The sequence below is a fragment of the Thunnus maccoyii genome, chromosome 13 (assembly GCF_910596095.1).
Source record: "Thunnus maccoyii chromosome 13, fThuMac1.1, whole genome shotgun sequence".
NCBI classification, from domain to species: Eukaryota; Metazoa; Chordata; class Actinopteri; order Scombriformes; family Scombridae; genus Thunnus; species Thunnus maccoyii.
Window position 1 is genome coordinate 8,967,420 of NC_056545.1, and position 19,647 is coordinate 8,987,066.

At 40.3% G+C, this 19,647-nt stretch overlaps 1 protein-coding gene across 2 annotated transcripts in view; it reads right to left on the reverse strand.

The window, feature by feature from the left end:
- The window catches only part of dbn1 (drebrin 1), a 130,578-nt gene extending 111,226 nt beyond the window's left edge, over positions 1 to 19,352 (reverse strand). For both annotated transcript variants that reach the window (XM_042430394.1, XM_042430393.1), the window contains exon 1: positions 19,184 to 19,352. In XM_042430394.1, coding sequence (XP_042286328.1) covers positions 19,184 to 19,266 — 83 coding nt within the window. In that variant the 5' untranslated portion in view covers positions 19,267 to 19,352. The remainder of the gene's footprint in view (positions 1 to 19,183) is intronic.
- Positions 19,353 to 19,647: the final 295 nt, after the last annotated feature.

Consider the following 19,647-nt stretch of genomic DNA (forward strand, 5'->3'; position numbering starts at 1 on the left):
TTACGGAGCAACATTATCATTCATTTGGAGTCGTGTTTCTGTCCACCTGGTGAATGTAAGTCCAATATTCACTCTCTTTTAGCTCTGTTTTTGGTCTCCACCAACTCCTGAGGGAAACATCTGGCTCTTTAGCTGCTAAACGCTCCACTATGTTCACCAGCTAGTCTACAGCTAACTGTGTCTGTTTGCCGTTTGGTGCTGAGCAGGTAGTGTACGGCGGCTTTTTACAGCTTTTTCTTTCAAAACGACGTTATGAGAGCGCTGAGAGTGAACCAGAACAGTGAAGTTGCAGCCGGACAGATAAACAACAAGCTGAAACTCGCTGTAAAGCTCCGTAAAGCCGAGAGGAGCTGCAGAGTTGTCGCAATTATTTAATCGATTCATCATTTGGTCTAAAAATGTCAGAAAATACTGTAAAATATCAGCAGTAATAGTTGGATTCAAGTGTCTACTGCGGCTGCAGCTTATTATTTTCATTACCCATTAATCTGCAGGTTATTTTCTTGATTGTCTGATTAATCTTTGAGTTGCAAAAGGTCAAAAAATAGTGAAAAGTACTCGTTACAATCTCCTAAAGCTGACACTGATGTCTTCAAAGAGTTTATTTGGTCTGGTGAACGTCCAAAAAATAAAGAAATATCAATTTATAATCACAAAGAAAAACAAAAAAGTCTCACAACTGAGAAGCTGGAACTGGGGGATGTTTGGTATATTTGTTCTAGAAAAAGCAGCCAATTAATTTTGTCAATCAACTAATTAATTAATTAATTATCTAAAACAGGACTCAAACAGGAGCACCCAACATGCCTTACTGTGATTATGTTGCTCTATAAGCGTAAGCACATTAACATAATTAAAGAATTACAGCCATGATCCCATTATGATTGGATTAGTGTTGTGTATGTGAACGTACAGCAGCCACAGTGAGTCCTTAAGAAAAAACAACACAACACACAGCTGCTTACATCTGGCAGAGAATAAAGAAGATAAAGGTTTGATGGAGAAGATCACCACAAGCTCACTTTAGTCTTTTCCAGCTTGTTTGGAGTCTTTTATTCACTGACAGCCTTGAATCTGTCAAACAGCAGCTCTTATAATACACCTCACACACACACAGACACATACATTCAAAGAGAGTCACACACTTCAGAAGCTTTAAACTACCAAAAAAAAAAATATATCAAACACTCATAATCACAGCTTTACTTCACCTCGCAAAGTCATCCCACAATTTTCTCTTTTCTCACGGTGGACTGTCAGCGTCAGACGTGTCTCATCGCTTCAACACGGCTCATCAACACATGACTGACACATTTCTCTATTTCTGATTTAAAGACCAGAAACTGTCGAATTTGTTCTAAAACTGGCCGCCAGAATCCGTTTCTGGGCTGCAGAGCCGCCCGACTTCATTATCTACAACACCTACATGTTAACGAGGGTTCAGGAGTTTGAACAGGCAACAAGTCAGATAATTATCTAAACATTTACACCAGATTTATATCTGGGTACATTATCTGGATATCTGGATATGGACAAACATATGTTAGTTCAGGTTTAAACGCACTCAGAATGCATTGTGATCGTATCGGAGGTGGTCAGGCCTTGTGTTGTAATCGGATCACTGTCATTACAGCAGGAATCGTAACCAAGAAATGTTAAACTTAGTGAAATATTGCAACAATCGTAGGGCTGTAGTCAACCAAAGAAAATCTGGGTCGACTGAAATCACACACGATCTTGGATGTAACGTGACAGATTGAACTCGGCAGTCGCACATTTCTCTGTTTAGCATCTTCAGGTTATGCTAACCCATTGTTGCTAACTTTGGAGCTAACCTCCTTCACTTTTCCAGCATTTGGGGAAACAACAGACGTGACTTTTTAGCATTTATTAACTGACACACTGTAGTCTGTACTGTTCATTTACTGCCAGACTGACAACTTACTACTAACCTTTTCCTCTGCTCCGCTCTTTCCCACTAAACGGAGTTACGCTAGCAATAGTTTCCTTGGTAACGACACAGAGGTTGACTCACGTTTCAGAACAGCACTGCATGAGACTCCCAAACGCTACTGATTTCCAAATAAATGGATATTTGGCGTTCTTTATGGTCTGGCGGGAGTTCTTGTTGTTATAATTATAGGAGAAACACAGATTCAGTAAACGTTGAGTACAGTTGGACCCAGCGGTCTCCATCAGGTTGAATACACCCCCGTTGTTTTCACAAGTAATTTGTTAGTCTGTCCCTCCCGCCGCAAGAAATAATGGATTAATCCTGGAAAGCTGTTGATGTAGCACTTTTCTCCTCATGAAAATAACACGGAGATTATTCGACCAATGAGAATTTAGTCAGACGAGAGCTACTAATCGACCAGGAGACTACAGCCCTAGACAATAGTCCGACTCAAGTGTGAGTCCCAGAGCCGGGGAGAGCAGCAGGTGAGCTACTATAAGTCTTCAAATCTTATTAAAGGAGCAATAATTTCCAAAATGACCATAATAGAGATTGAGGCCATAATGATTGGATGAAAACAATGACTGACTCAGTATTTCTAGAGAGACGTTGAGGCTTCATTCCGACACTTTAAGGTGCTTGAGCCTCAAGTCGTGCTATCCGTACAGCGTGACCACATTCATAAGAAAAAAAAAAATCGACCCAGTAAGTTGAAAGGTCACCTAGCTCCGCCTCTTCCTGCCAGCTAAATCGAGCCCCCCCCTGAAAAAAAGTAGTTTGTAAAGAAAATCTGAGGCGGCGACTGTTGTTGAGGAGGAGGCGACTACACTTAGAGGAAAAAGAGAGAGAAGAGAAAACATCACTGGATCGACCTGAACACACGGCAGCCGATCAGATCCAACACACACAGAAGGAATGTATATCTCTGCCATGGAAAATAGTCCCCAGATAAAAGATCGTTTCAAAAGCGAAATCATAATACCGTGAAGTATAAACGCAGACGTGTTTTGGTGGGCGAAGCGAAGAGATTTAAGGTTAGTCTATCAGTAAAAAAAAAAAAAAAAATTGGCTGCATGTTAAGAGAAATGAAATGAGTTTTCTGTCTGTCTACCTCGTGTTATATTTGACTGCAGTCCATACGTGTGTACTGTGCTGTATGTGTGTGTGTGTGTGTGTGTGTGTGTACCGTACTACACTTGGCAGATGTCTCGATTAACTCGAACAGCCTGTTCATCTCAGTCAGAGTCGTGCTGTGATTTTTTGGGTTTTTTTTTTTTTTTTTTTTTCACTGAGCTCTGCAAAGCAAAGAAATGTGACATTTCCAGCTCTGCTATGACTGCAGCAATCAGGATCAGAGCAGGAAGTACATATGTACAGACCCGAGAGCAGCATCCAGCTCCGGCATTTAATACATTACCACGACTGTATTTCAACATGTGGTTAAGACCTTCCTTACGGTGAATAATACATATTTAAAAAACAGCCTCATTTAGCTGTTATAATCTGAATGAATAGTGGAGCTCTGACGTGTCTCTGCAGGATGAAATAAAGAATCACTTTCATGTGATTTCTGACTGTTTTTTCGCTGCAAAAAAGGGGAAAATTTCTGCAAGTTTAGTTGGAGTTTCAATGTGCTCAGAGTGTGAAAGCGAAGCTAAAAATAAGAGCTGACTGACTTCTCTTTTCTGGCTAATTTAATCTCCCTCTTCCTCTTCTTCTTCTTCTCTCCCTCCTGCTATGAAGCTGCGATGGCAGAGAGCAAGTGATTCACACACATACACAGACGGAGAGAAAAATATGAGAAAAGCTTCAAGGTTATAAACTGCAGGCTCCCTCTTGTACCACACTGTTCCCTCGTTGAACTCAAAAACCTTTGACTGCAGCAGCAAAATGACAGTCTGACACTCGGCCTGACAGACTTTCTTTTCACTTCACTGACTCAACAGTTTTATAAAGTGGATATGGCGCCGTTTATTCAACGAAGAGGAGTTGGTTTTTTTGGCTCAATGGGTGATAACACAGGATTTTCCAGATACACCTCCATCCTCTTGAGTGTGGAAACAGAAATAAAATAATTTTCTTTTTTTCCCTTTCAGCCTCTGAATGTCTGACAACTTGCTCTGTTTTCCCACCAAAGACAAAAACATCAAATCAGTTCATTCAATAATCTGCTGGTTACCACTGAGGTCTCACTTCATTTCCATGTAAAACATTTTAGAATATAAATTAATATTATATTAATTTTTCAAGTAAAACTGACAGATTCTCTGTTTCCAGCATCTCAAATGTGAGATTTTTCTTCTTTTCTCTATTTTATATCCTTGTAAACTGAATATTTTTGGGGGTTTTGGACAAAACTAACAATTTGAAGATGTTAGCAGCTCTGGGAAACTGTAATCTAACTGTTTTTTTTGGGGGGGAGGGGGGGGTGCAATTTTTTTTAATGTTTTTTACATTCAATAATAATAACTTAAGTAAATAAATAAATGAAGAGCAGTTGTTCACTTCATTAGCAGTTAGCTTGAGGCCTAGTCACAACTTAAAGTATTATTTTTTTGATTAAAACTGAATTACTCTCTACTTCCTGTAAAGCAGAGTACTTTTACTACTAATAGTACCACAACAGCAGGGATACATAAAACTTCAAATTCAATAAAACATCAGAGACGACATTAAAAGTGACACAACTGAATTAAAAGTTTCTCTATTATGTTGATAACAAGAACTCACAATGACAATGCTAACATGCTAATGATTAGCATGAATAATGTTCACTGTAGCTGTGTCTCAAATCACATACTTCTGTTAGTACACGCTCATGTAGTACACCATATATTACTGGCATGGTGCGCAAATTTCTACAGGGTAGTGTTGTCTCAAATCAAACACAGCCGTTGTGCACTTACCGGAAATGACGATCGCAAATTAGCATTAGCTAGCGTTAGCATTCACGTTATCGTTCGCACTACCAAATCATTACAGACTGCTAAATTAACCCAAAAAACATACTGATGGCTTATATCCAACAACAGTATAGTGGCGCTTAGTGCTAAAAAACACATGTATAACTTATATTTGGATAATGCGGCGATGTTCACCGTAGTAACAACGTCCTCGGCCGCAATTTCCAGTTTGAAAGTCAGTCCCTCCCCCTCCGCTATGTAGCCAAGATGGCGACCATTGAGGGCGAGAAGTGTCCATAGTTCCACACTCAACTTTTTGACCGTTTTGAGTGCACCATCCGGGTACTCACAGTGCATTTTCCATACTTCTCAGTGTGAACGCACTTATGCACTCAAAATGTTAAGTGTAAGTACAGAAGTATGTGATTTGAGACACAGCATGTGTTTACCGTCTTCCTGTTGGCATGCTAACATTTGCTAATTAGCCATTAACATGAAAAACAGCTCAGGCTTATTTGCAAGTATTTGGTCATAAATCAAAAGTATTGGACGAATAAAAAAAACGTTTTGTGACAAATTTCATGTCAATCTGTTTGCACCAAAGTGGTGGACCATTCCTCTGGGCTAGAGCTAAAACTAACAATTATTTTCTCAATTAATCGATTAGTTGTTTGGTTCATAAAATGGTGTAAAATGTTGATGTCAAAACCCAAGTTCACATCCTGAAATGTCTTGTTTTATCCACAACTCAAAGATATTCAGTTTATTGTCATAGAGGACTAAAAAAAACAGAAAATACTCACATTTCAGAAACTGGAATCAGAGAATTTGGACTTTTTTTTCTTTAAAAAAATGACTCAAAATGATGAATTGATTATCAAAACGGTTGTTAATATAATAGTTGGCAACTAACTGACTAATCATTTCATCTCTAATCTGTGCTGCATTATATTTGCTAAGTAGTTGTATATGAAAGTAATTTCAATGAGAAAGGGTTGAGAAGAAGGACAGAAGGTGTTTTGTAAAGCTGCAGTTATTGCAATGAGGAAAAAAAAGGTAAATTCCAACATATCAAAAGGGAGTTTGGAGTCAGAGGAGGAAGAAAAACACAGATACTGACCTTCAACTTCACCAACGCTGAGCACAACACTATTCAATAAATCACACATTTATCTCCTAAAGGAACAACTCTTTGAAAACATCCAAATACCTGCAGCACTGAGATCAGAGCTCAGTTTAATCTGAGTGCAGAGCCTCCCGGGTTACATCCAGATATAAAACATAATCAGTGAAACACTCAGAATAGTTTCAAGAATTAAAAATTAACAAGCTCCAGATGAAAAATTAATTTTCAGTCCACTCCTGCTGCACCAGGCACCACCTCCCTGATTCAGCACTAGCATCTGTGAACAACTCCGTACAATAAAAACAGAAAACCCACATTATCTGTTGCCTCTGGGGGAGTTACAACCACAACCGCCTGAGGAAGTCAGTCTGACACGAGGCTTTAAAATCATCTCGACCAGCATGAGGTCAAAAACAGCCTCAGCAGCCCGATGCTTTAATGAAGCTGCAGGTCCAGTTTGTTCTGCAATGACCCGGATCAACCGAAGGCCTGTTTGTTTTGGGACTGAACACGACATGAGCGAGTTTAACGACTAAATAATGATCTTTAATAATCACATTTAGCTGTGATTCCAGTCCAACATTAAGCTTATTGAAAAAGAAGTTGTCCTCCGTACATCTTGTAGCACGACAAACTGATCGAGTTTGTTCATGAACGGACCGAGAGCTTGAGTCCGATCTCTGTGCTCAGATCTGATCAAACCAATCGTCCCGTTTTTCTTTCACCTGAGAGACATAGACAAACTCCGGTCTGTGGTATCAATAAATAAAAATGGAGATCTTAATTCGTGCTTTTATCTCATCACGTTTGGACTACTGTAACTCTCTTGTCTTAATAAATCTTCCGTACAACGCCTACAAACTGTCCAAAACGCTGCTGCTAGGCTTTTAACACGATCCAACAGATGGTCACATATAACTCCTCTGTTGGTGCTCACTTATAGAGCCCTACGTGGCTCCACAGTACGTTACAGACCTTCTGCACCCCTACACCACTAGCCGAGCTTTTAGATCGTCCACCCAGGGCTTTCTAAGTGGACCTCGTACACATTTTAAGACCCGGGGGGGGGACTGTGCCTCCCAGTCAGCAGCCCCTAAACTTTGGAATAGTCTTCCAACAAGCTTAAGGTCCTTGTATAATGTAGACTCCTTTAAAAAGCAGCTAAAAACACGTTTGTTCAGACAGGCATGTGCTATTTTATCTTAATCTGTCCATTTTATCTGCTCTCCTTGTATATTTTATCTGTTGTCTTTGTTTTTTTATTTATTCTGATTTCATTTTATTTCTTTGACTGTGAAGCACTTACGTAACTGGTGTTTGTGAAAGGTGCTATTATAAATAAACTTTGCTTGCTTACCGAGGAGGAAAACCAACCAGAGTGAACTACACAGGTCTGGAAACACAAAGTCACACTGGAAAAAAATTTACAATCGAGTCCTAAAAGTTTTATTTCTTAAAACAGGTGGTGAAAACAAGTAAGCAGGTGAAATAATCTACTAGTTTCAAGTCGTTTTTCCTTAATTCTAGCATGTAAATCTGCCTTATTAATGTCACGGTTCTGTCATTGACTGCAGAGACTCTCGTGAGTTGTGTTCATGTACTCTTCCTCACACCTGCCCTGCATTCATCCTCGTTTAGCCCCGCCAGTGTCTTTCCCAGCCTGTCCTTGTGTCTAATCAGCTGTTCCTCGTTCCCTTTTAATAGTTCAGTTAGTATTTAAGTCTTGGTTTGGAGTCAGTCTTTGTTGGATCCTTTGTTCTGGTCTGTCGTGGTCCGTTTGTTCTGCTTGGCTCAGCGGTCAGTTTTTGCTTTTTGACCTTCCAGCTTTTTGGTTTTCTCTGCACGCTCTGAATAAAGACGTTTTCTTCAGACCTGCTTCGCCTCCACCGTCAATTCCTGCCACTTTCATGACAATTAAGGCTTTTTATTCCAAACAATACTGACACTAATTTCTGCAAAATCCTTGAAAAAAGTTGGATATTATCAAAAACAGATTGAAATGATCTTCTTTCACTTGTGTTAAAGAAACAAGCCTCATTAATGAGCAAAAACTGAACAATGGACAAATACTACATGATGAGATCTGACAAATAATGCATGTATGTGTGTGTGTGTGTATATATAGATATAGATAATCACATTTTTAAAGAAAACTTCTATAATATATTCTTTAGTCTTCTGTTCTAGTAAATTGAATGTGTTTGGGTTTTGGACTGTTGGTCGGGTGATTGATATTATTCACCATTTTCAGGCATTTTATAGTCCAAACGACTAAGACATGCTGACAATTTTGTGGTTTTATTTGTTCAGGTTGATTTCAGCTGCAACCTGAAAACAACGGAGGTTAAAAGAATTTAATTTGTGACCCTCAAAGCTTCGAAAAACAGTAAAACAGCATCCCAGTTTTAACTAGGAGCTATTTTAGGAGCCACAAACCATAAATACTAATTTACAAGTAACTGCAGCCACTGGTTTCAGTGTGAAATGCACCAAAAACTGCATTTTTCAGTGTCACAACTGCAACTTTTTCCCTCCATGTGACAAATGTCTGCTGAGGAAAATATCAATGTCTTTTTTTAAAGTGTCAGCGTCTCCTTGTAAGGCCTGAGGCGTATCTGCTTTTGATTTGCTGGTTTCATCGTCTGCACCGCTGCGTAACGTCACTTTTCCTCATTCCTCATCATGACACTGACCTCGGCCTGACACGCCGCCGTCCGGCCCACAATCTCACATTTCCACGAGGCATTTACCGGAGGTTACGACCCCATTATGGTGCCGCCGGGAGGAAAGACGGAGGAGAAGATGGAGAAAGAGAGGCAGGCAACGGGAAAAAAGTATACATTTACTCAAGTACTGCACTTAAGTACAATTTTGAGGTACTTGTACTTGAGTATTTCCATGTGATGCTACTTTCTACATTTCAGAGGGAAATATTGTACTTTCTACTCCACTACATTTATTTGACAGCTTTAGTTACTTTTCAGATGAAGATTTGACACAATGGATAATATAACAAGCTTTTAAAATACAACACATTGTTAAAGATGAAACCAGTGGTTTCCAACCTTTTTGGCTTTTGACGTCTTACAAAAAGCAGTGTGTAGTCGGGGTCACATTTCAGATGTCTATGAGTTGTTAACAGCTCCACCAAATAGTGATTTTTCCCTCTAAACTTCTCACATGCTTTCATTTCAATAAATGTTCAAATTACAAAATTAAAAACGAGCATCTTTCTGATTAAACATACTGCTGTGTAGTAAGTGAAAGGATAAAGTACATTAGGAGATGAAACGTTCGGGGAAATGATGTCCGACTGTGTCTCACAAAGCAGACGTGATGAAAGTAAAAGCCTGTTTTTTGCATGTTTGTACCACTGACACTGTTCTATATTAATCTGAGAGAGCCGTCAACATGACTGCTCGCTGCATCGAAGGTGGTTTAATGCTTTTCAACGGGGTTTTAAATGAGGCAAAGACGAGGAGTGAGCATGAGGTGAGAGGTCGGGCTTGGGGATTGGAGGGTCCATTGATGGTACAGTTTGTGTCTCTGTGACGGACCGCCCACCGACTGTCAGGGCATCGCTAACAAACCCACGCCATTTACATTTTGTCAAGGCAAATTTTTACTTTGATACTGAAAACTTAAATGTGAAGATTCTCAGGCAAGTTGTAAGGAGCGTTGATGACTTCTAAGCAGATTTACGGATGTTTGTTCGAGATGAGGACATCAACGGGAAGTGTAAGTCATACTTATGTGTTTCATGTCCGTGTTTATGATTCGAACTTCCTCTACACAGTTTGGAAAACCTCCAGCTGAGATAACCCTGATGACATCGCTATGATATCATTGTGGTTCATTCAGGTTAAATCATCACCCAGATGTGGTGATAAATAATAAAATATGCCATCAAAGCACATGACCAGTAGCTGTTTTATTATTTTTCAGCATCTCTTTGGTGCTACATCATGTGACCTTGAATCCAAACATCAGAGAGAACAGAAAGGTTGTTTATTTTAGTCTTTCGAAATCAATTAAATTAAGAAAAACATGAGCTATAGGTAGAAAAATGTGAGTTGCAGTGAACAAATGTCTCGTGTCTGACTGACTTCAATTGATGAAACATGACTCGACCCTCCTGCTCGGCTGCTCTTACCACCATTTTCTTCTTTTGTCCTCCTGGCAGAGGTGACTCGTCAGGTAATGGCTTCCTCAAACAGCTGGAGGGGGTCATGGGGGGGTGGACGGGTGGAGGGGGGGGTCATATGACAGCAGCCTCCGGGCCAATCGGTGGCCACAGAGCGCTCTGCATTCCTGAACATCTGCGGGTCGTTTGATACTGGATAACCCTGATTCACTCGCCGGCCTTTTTCACAGCGTCCACCTTCACCGCAGTCTGACATTCGTGCTTCAAGAGATGACATTCTTTTCTTTTCTTTTTTTTGCTTCGGGCAAAAAAACAACAAAGTCAATCCCATCTTAATAAGTTTCTCATATCTACCAAGAAAAGCACTGAAACATCAAATAAAAAACACATCTATGGAGGCTTTAATGTCAGATTACAGCTATGAATCATCACATCTAACATCAAAACTCTTCAAATAACAAATTACATAATTAAAAAATGAATATTCACAGCAAATATGTTTTATTATGAGTATTCATAATTTGATGATGTAATTTGTTTCATATTTTATGATTCATTGCTGTAATCTGACATAAAAAGCATGAAAAACATCTAATTAGTCAAATGTCTGAAATCACTTCAGATCTTCATGTTCATCATATTTTTATTTGATGTGACTGTTTGACTCGATTTTCTCTGCGGTCTTAAAATTAAACTTTTTATAAGCGTTTTGTTAGTTTGTGTAAATGTGATTTTCACCAGATATGACGTTTCGACGCATCCAAATGTTGTTTTCTAAATGCTTTTTGCAGCCACACGACACGAGATCAACGAGATCAACGAGATCAACAAGGTCAGAGCAGCAGACACGCTGACTTTTAGTCCTAAATATGAGTCCTCATTATGTAATATAAGCTTTGTAATAAATCTGTGGTCTTATAGCCGAGATAAGCCTGATGACATCACCATTAATTCATCCACTGAGTATGTTTTTTACTCATTTATTCAGGTTTTTCCTTTAATGAATACACCAGAACACCAAAGTACACGACCAGCAGCAGCAGTGACGCTGTGTGACCGCGACCTTGAGTCCAAACCTCAGGGTGAATAGAGAGATTTCCCAGGAGTAAATAAACAACCTACAGTACATTAATAAATAAATACATGTAGGTTGTAGGGTCGGAGCTGCTCCATAACGGCTCACATATATTAAATTAGGTTTCTGCAGACGTGGTCACACATGGCCCTTTGTAGCTACAAGAAAGTCAAATTTCTGCTTTAAGAAAATTCTTCCAATATCATAAAGTGAAGAGAAAAATTAGGAGAAAATTCATATGAGCTGCTGATGATCCCACATAGTAATTAATGCAAGACTGAAAACCTTTTTTTTTGGCCATGCTTTGCACCATGGTTTAGCGTGTTAGCATGCTAGCATCTGCTAATTTAACACTAAACACAAAGTACAGCTGAGGCATTAGAGGAAAACATAAGAGATCAAAGTTATTACAGTTCATCGTACTGGAAACATGGACCAGATTTCATTCTTTTTTTTTTGTTAGTCTAGATTTAATTGATAATTGCTTTGAGATGTTTATCAACCTGGACGGGTTGGATGGTTAACAACGCCAGTCGTTATAGAGCTTGTCAGCTTATTGGTGTGTTTGGATCAAGCGGCAACATCCGGGGCTGAAAAATGAAGCCAATGCAGAAGTGTCAAAAACTGCAGTTCCTTGAATGACCACTTGAGGCTCCAAAAGCGAGTCAATCCCCATAGACCCCCATGTTAAAATGTCCAACTTTACAGCAGAACATGTTTACAGCCTGGTACAAACAACGGTTTTGGTCTCTGTAGCTAATTTCCTCTTTCAACTGTCAACCATTTAAACTTCATTAAACCATAAAGTTATGCATAATTAAGGACATGTCTGCTTTGAGTGACAGGTCCGCCAGCCGCTAGGTGGCTTGTTTCAGCAACCAGGCTTCACTCAGCCGCCTCAGCTCCGCCTCTTTGCCCATTTTGAATTAGCCAGGAGTTAGACGGAGTCGGGCGCTGCCAAGATGGCGACGGCCGGAGCCGCCCACTCTTCCGCTCTTCAGAAACCAGCGGGTGACGTCACGATGGCAACGTCCATATATATTTTTAAAGTCTATAGTATGGATGTTTAAATGTGGGTTCATTTGTTTTGTTTTTTGTTTTTTAACAAACATTTTGACCTGACGAAGATCTGAGTAGGCTCGAAACATTTACATCCTGATTAAATTTTGTGGCTCGCAGTAAGTGTGAGGTTATTGTGTTTAATCGATGTTAAAACAACCTTCCTCTAACAAATGCTATATTATAAACAGTATCAAATGTATTAAAACAGTCACATTTTCAGATTTATTTAGCAGATTCTTCCTGTCTTGTGTAAAAAGAGATTAATGACTCAGTTGGAAAACCTAACAGAGTCCTTGACGGGATCATTCTGCCTGTTATCAGCGGAGACGGAGCTTCAGAAGACGCACGGCCGACTCATCCGTCAAATGGATCCGTCCTGCTTGTTATCACCGCAGCCTGCTCTCAACCAGTCACAGCTAACGGCGTGCCGAAGGGGTCGAGCCGGTCACAGAGCGGCTGACAGCTGGGCTGCGGACGTGTGTGTGAGCGAGCGAGGCGGAGATAAGGCCTGTTCACTGGAGATGTCATGTAATTAATGAATAAACCTCCTCAGCTTCCATGGAAAAAAAACAAAACACCTTCACTAAAGTGAAATCAAACCTTTTTACAAGATAAAGAAGACGGTGAAGGAAATGAGTTTTATCAGTCTACCTTCAACAAAACATGTTTCTGATGATCTGAAACGACCTCCAACAAGGAGGTTCAGTTTTTAATCAGATTTATTTTCATCCTTCAGACTAACTGATAGAGGTCCGTTACGACTTCATTCAGCCCAGAGTGACGTTATCTTAAGACACAAAACAGCTGCAAAAATCCTCCACGTATTGAAGAATGCAGAACCATGAAATGTTTGGCATCTGTGCTTGAAAAACTGATTATCGCAGATTCATTTCCTGTTGATCAATTTATAGTTTAATCGGTTATAATCCAAATGAAACATGGCGTCTTTTAGTAACCTGAATTCACTCAAAAGTGACTCAGAAATCCAAAAACGATTCACTCTGTTCTGTAAAATCTGTAAAGTGAGTTTTCTTGTGAAAGCTCAGCAACTTTTTATTGAAGAACTGGACGTCTTTCATCTTCCGTACTGATGTTTTTTTCCCAGGAGAGTTTTCATGTTGATCCAAACTGTAGAAAAGCTCAAACTATGAGTCACTAACGTTGTCTATGAGAACTACTGATGAGCCCAAAATATCTCCTCCCACTTTGTAACTCAATGGCACAACGCTGATCACCATTTTCGTGGCCGATTTCCTGTCACTAAATTTCTCACTACACAGAAAGATTGACGTCCCTTTTCTCAACCTACAAAGCTCTGATTGGTCGGATGGAAAATTGAATCTGAAACATGATGATTTGATCCTGATGGCTGTCACTGAAGTGGATCTGGATGTAGATTTAAGAAATGTTCTGTTATCAAAACAACATGGTGGTTAAATAGATGAGTGTATCGTTATGGGGGACAGAGGGGGGAGTGGGAGGGGGGGGGGGTTGTTGGGGGTGTTTGGGAGTGTCCCGTGTTGTTTGGGGTCAGCGGTGTTTGGAAGTCTCTGCCTTTTGTTCAAATCTCATCAAGTGTGAAAAACGAGGGCAGGCCTGAGGCGCTCCGCATCGTCTCTCTGCTCCATCAGATCATCCCACAAAACAAAACAAGCAAACATGTGAACGCCGTTATTAAAGCAGACGGTAACCTTTTTGGTCGATCGTTGCTGCTCTCTCTCTCTCTCTCTCTCTCAGGTGAGCCGGTCAGGAGGTTGATAAAAACACAGCAGGTGTAATTCAAACTTTTACAGTCCGGGGGGGGGAGGGGGAAACTCTGAGAGATTTGTGAGTGGAAAACAGCATCATTTCCTGCCTCAATCAACAACTTAACAAGCGGCGAACAGTGAGGTGATTGCATCCCCGGAGAGCTCAGTGTCAGACTGTTTTTAACACAAACACCTTCTGGAACAAGTCATGGAAATGAGTCCAGGACTTTATCGTTTTTATGACATGTTTTGTATGTTATAAATATGTTAGATTGTCGTCAATAAACAGGATGTTTCAGGACAACAGAGACATTGCTGTAAATGCATCAGTGTAGTTCCTGGACAGAAGTTACAGACTCTCTTCAGTCTGAGTGTTTTAACCTCATTACTTTGAGTAATGATCAAAATGTGCTGCAGCATCAAGTATCAAAGCTACTAAACGCTGATGCTGAGTCACATTCTCTGTGTTGATCACATATCGCCTCATTTCAATCATAAATTGTTATTTTTAATGAGTATTTTTTAGATAAAGTTCTTTTTTTAAAGCTGCTTTGTGGTTCAACATGTGTTTTGGTATCTTTATCGACACCAGTGGTGCAACTAAGTGACAGTTATTTTCATTATTGATTACTTATTTAGTAACTAAAATGTTAAATGGTGAAAAATGGCCGAAGTGATGATTTCAATTTACTAACAGTCAGAAACCTTCAATGTTTCATCCATAATGACTGAAATGATTAACTGATTATCAAAATAGCTGCAGATTCATCAGGGCTGCTACTAAGGATCATTTGTTTCTTAATGTTTTGACCTTTTATGACATCAAAACACATTAAAAATGTCTCCGAGTGACGTCATTAAATGTCCAAAATACTCGACTGACAACAATGTTCAGACGAAGAAGAAAAATGAAAAAAAACAGAATATTTGTGACGTTCAGGAAGATTAAACAAGCGTTTGTTTGTTTGTTGTTTTTGTTTTTTGTTTTTTTTAATTTTTTTACTTAAAATGTTTACTAAGACCTCACAGTGACACAGAGACAACTTAACTCAGCTGATCCCAAAATATCTGCTTTACTGTCAAAAACAGCAGCAAATTATCATGAAATGTTTTTTTTTTTTTTAATTACTTAAACAATAAATCAAACATCAAGATATTTGTCGGTCAAGTTTTTAATCAACTGACGGTTTCAGATGTTAGTCAGCAGGATCTCAGAAACCTGGAAACAGATTCTAAAGAAAACTGGAAACTTTGACAAAACTTGAACCTTTTTAGGGGTCGGACTGGATAATTCTGTCTTTATTTGTTATAATGACCCCTAAATGACCTCTAAATATGTTATTTATCTGATTCCTGCATCTTCTCAGCTCAAATTTTTGTGATTAGGGTTGATGCTAAATCAGTAAGTGTTGTTTATTTACGACCAACGACGGGAGTCCAACATCTGTAAACATGTTTGGGACTTTGTGCAGCTGCTTCGTTAGTTTACATCACTTACATTCATACTGATGTTGTTGTTGTTAAGTAAAGACAAAGAAACATCTTCAGCACTGAAAACCGCAAACAAAATGTGGAACTAAAATCAAAATCTCCCCCCTCGAACCACGTCAGCTACAGACTGAAAGCAGAACCTCTGCGTGTTCGTTCAGACTAACGACCGGCAGCAGATGGCACAGGTTCACATTTCATACAGTTAAGATGGTGACTAGAGAGTGTTTGGCTCCAAACAACTCAAAACAGGATCTGTAATCTGAGCTAAAACACAGCAGGACGAGCTCCGCTGATTTCTCCTGCTGTTGAGTAAAGATTTCAGCTTTAATGAACACCTTTATTTTTAAGGAAATGAGTGTTTTTTAGATGTGGAAAATACCAAAAATTCTCCTGATGTTTCCGTTTAAACTGCTTCAGTAGCGACTCGTGATCAAGGACAACAGGTTACACTTTCACTTTAAACCTACACTTCTGCTGAAAGTCAAATATTACCTCTTCTAATGGCTTTCGCCTGCTTCATTAGCTCCCAAACGGAATAAATAAATCTTCAACTCACTTCCTGTCACACGCAAACAGAACAGAAGGAGGAAAGACACCAAACCGAACGCCTGTAAAACTCCTGCAGCTCTTATTTTTTTTAATGTGGAATCACTTTAATAAACCTTATAAACATTCCTGCGGTGGATTCACATGCTGGTGGGAAAATCCGACATCCGGGGACTTTTGGCTGCGTTCGTGTGTGTGTGTGTGTGTGTGTGTGTGTGTGTTTGTGTACATTTAAGTTTTTTAGTGGCAACATTTACGAAAAACAAGAAGTTAGCTGGGTTTCAGTATTTGTAGACTCAGGAAATCTTCAGTACCACTTTCTGATAAAAGCAGTCGTTTGTCAGAAAATAGCGAAAATGCCCTTTTATAATTTCCCTGAGTCAACGGTTACGTTTTTAAATCTTATTTCGTCCATCAGCAGCTTATCCAGGACCAGGAGTAAAGAAACCCAGACTTCCTTCACCCCGGCAACGCCCCCCAGCTCCTCCTGGGGGGATCCCGAGGCATTCCCGGGCCAGAAGAGATATGTAGTCCCTCTAGCATGTTCTGGGTCTGCCCCGGGGGGGTCAAGAGGATCCTAACCAGGTGCCCAAACCACCTCAGCAGCGAGCTCCTCACACTCTCTGTAAAGCTGAGTCCAGATACTCTACACGGCTGCTCGTATCCTCAACCTCATTCTTTCAGTCAAAGCTTGTGACCGTAGTTGAAGGTCGAGACGTAAACCGACGGGTTCTGTCTCCACTCTTTCTTCACCACAACAGTCCGACACGACGCCCGCATCACTGCTGCCGATGCCGCACCGATCCAACGCATATATCCGACATAGATATGTCGTCCGACCAACAGTCCAAAACCAGAAGATATTCAGTTTACCATCATGTATGTGAGACGAAAACATTAAATCATCACATTTGAGAAGCTTAAAAGCAGCAAATTCATTCGCATAGTTGTTTAAAAGGAGGCATCTAGCGGTCCTTCTGCTCACAAGCACGTCGGAGAACCATGAAACTGACGAACCAGTGTTTGGTTTGTCCTCTTTGGGCTACTGTAGAAACATGGCGGGCTGGAACAGGACCCGCTCCCTCTGTAGATATAAAGGGCTCATTCTAAGCTAACGAAAACACAACAATTCTTATTTTCAGGTGATTATACAATGATTAAAACATACTTTATGAATATTTTATTCCATTTTTGCCAAGTCCGTTCCACTAGATGGCGCTAAATTCTACATACTGCACCTTTAAAAAAAGATGATTATTCAATTATCAAAATAGTAGTTTAATAGTTAATTTTCAGACAGAATCTAACAATTCTACAAAGTTTTAACAGCAGCGACTGTTTTATCTTTTGTTGTGAAGATCGTTCACGTTACAAATAATCCACCAGGGAACGTGCGCCTGCATGTATGTGATTGATCAACCCGTTGAAATGAACGGAGGGCTGCGTTTCGTCACGTAGAGCTGATGTCAGTCTGTTTATGGGTTTTTCTCACTAATAAGTCACCAAATCTACAGTTTAAAAATCATTAATGAGGTTTTAATAAACCGTCAGCGGTTAATCGATCAGTCTGTAAAATGTCAAAAAATACTGAAAGATTTCAAGGTGACGTCTTCAGATTCCAACATTTGTTTTATTATCCGATACGACAAAGAAAAGCAGTAAATCTTCACTTTTATGGAGCTGAAACCAAACAGCTTTAAAATGATTAATCAATTATCTAAATAATTAAGTCTCTCCTGATTCACCGATCGATCAATCGACCAATCGTTGCAGCTCAACTTACAATAAACCGACTGCAACAACTGAACTAACAATCATTTTCATGACTGATTAATCAGTCGACTATTTTCTCGATTAATCGATCAGTTGTTTGGTCGATAAAAAGTCAGAAAATGGTGAAAAATGTCGATCGGTGTTTCCAAGACGACGTCTTTAAATGTTTGTTTTGTCCACAACCCAAAAATATTCAGTTTACAACAGAAACCAGCAAATATTCACATCTGAGAAGCCAGAACCAGAATATTTACTTTGTTTTCTTAAAAAATGTCTCAAAGCGATTAATCGATTATAAAATAGTTTAAGATTAATTTAGTAGTTGACAACTAATCGATTAATCGACTAATCGTTGCAGATCTATAATCAACCACCGTGTTTATAAATGGATTTTGGTCCTGCAGGATTTTCTATTATAACAGATCTATAAAGCATTTATGAATCATTAATAAAGAGCTGCCTCATCAGAAAGCCTTTCTTTTGCAACTTTGACTGGAATTAATGTGCAGCTTAACTTAACACGCTTGTATTTATTATTTTTGTTGGATATATTTCTCCTGTCTGCTGTAAATCATTTCACTTTCATGATCAATATGTCAGCAGGCGTGTTCGTTGCCACCTCTTGCACCATTTCCAAGTGAGGAAAGCATGGAGGAAAGGCCACAAAGGGTGATGATGGAAGTCCCCCACTCCCCCCCCCCCCCCCCCCCCCCCCACCTCCTCCTCCTCTCCCCTCCCCCCCCCCCCCCCCCCCCCCCCCCGGCCTCGCCCCTCTCTCCTCTCCGCCCTCGTTTGGGGATGCAGGGGCTCATCAGTATCTCTGGACCAGGCCCGTTTAACACACACACACACACACACACACACACACATAGATCCACACACTGCATAAAAGCCTGAAATTGCTTCCAGCTGGTCCCGACCGGAGAAACTGGGAGGAAACAAAGCGCCGGTCCGCTTGCACAAGTATTTGTCCAGTGCGCACACAACAAAACTCACTTTCACCGCTCTGACGCGTCCTCCCTGCGCGCAACCGCTTCTTAATGCGCTTAATCACTAAAAGGCAAAGCCTGTGCTGTGAATTTCAGCTGCAGATAAACTCGTGTGGAGTTTGCAGCCCGGCCTGAGTGTCTGTAGTTTAAACACCAGTCCGGCTGATAGTGATGCTGCTGCTGCTGCTGCTGCTGCTGCTGCTGCACGGTGCGCTCCGGTCCTGACCTGCGCATCCTCAGCGCGCATCAACCCGGACAACAAAACCCAGACAGGAGCAGCAATGCGACCAAACAAGGAGAAAGGAAAGGAGTAGAGAGGAGGTGGAGGAGAGGGGGGAGAATAAGGGATGGCCGGCCGGCTGCAGGACTCACCAGTCGGTGTCTGAGGTCTCGTCAATGACGTCCTGGTAGGCGGTCAGCAGGGCCAGTCTGTTCTTGCCGAGATTCACAGCCATGTTTCTGTCCCTGCAAGCATCCAGCCCGCTGCTGATGGAGAGAGACACGGAATGAGACTACAGAGAGGACACGGAGGAGGAGGAGGAGGAGGAGGAGGCTCTGACTGGTGGAGACAAAGAGACCATCACGGTGTCCGACAGGTCCTAGCGCCGGAATATCACCGGATAAACAGCCTGTTGGGTCCTAGTGCCGCAAAGTAAATATCTACAACTGTATAAAAGCATCAACTGCAATAATAATAATAATAATAATGATAATAATAATAATGATAATAATAATAATGATAATAATAATAATAATAATGATAAGCTAATATGAAGCTTCAGCGTCCAAATGAGTCAAATCAAGTAGATATCTTTCAACGTTACAGTCTTTTTAGT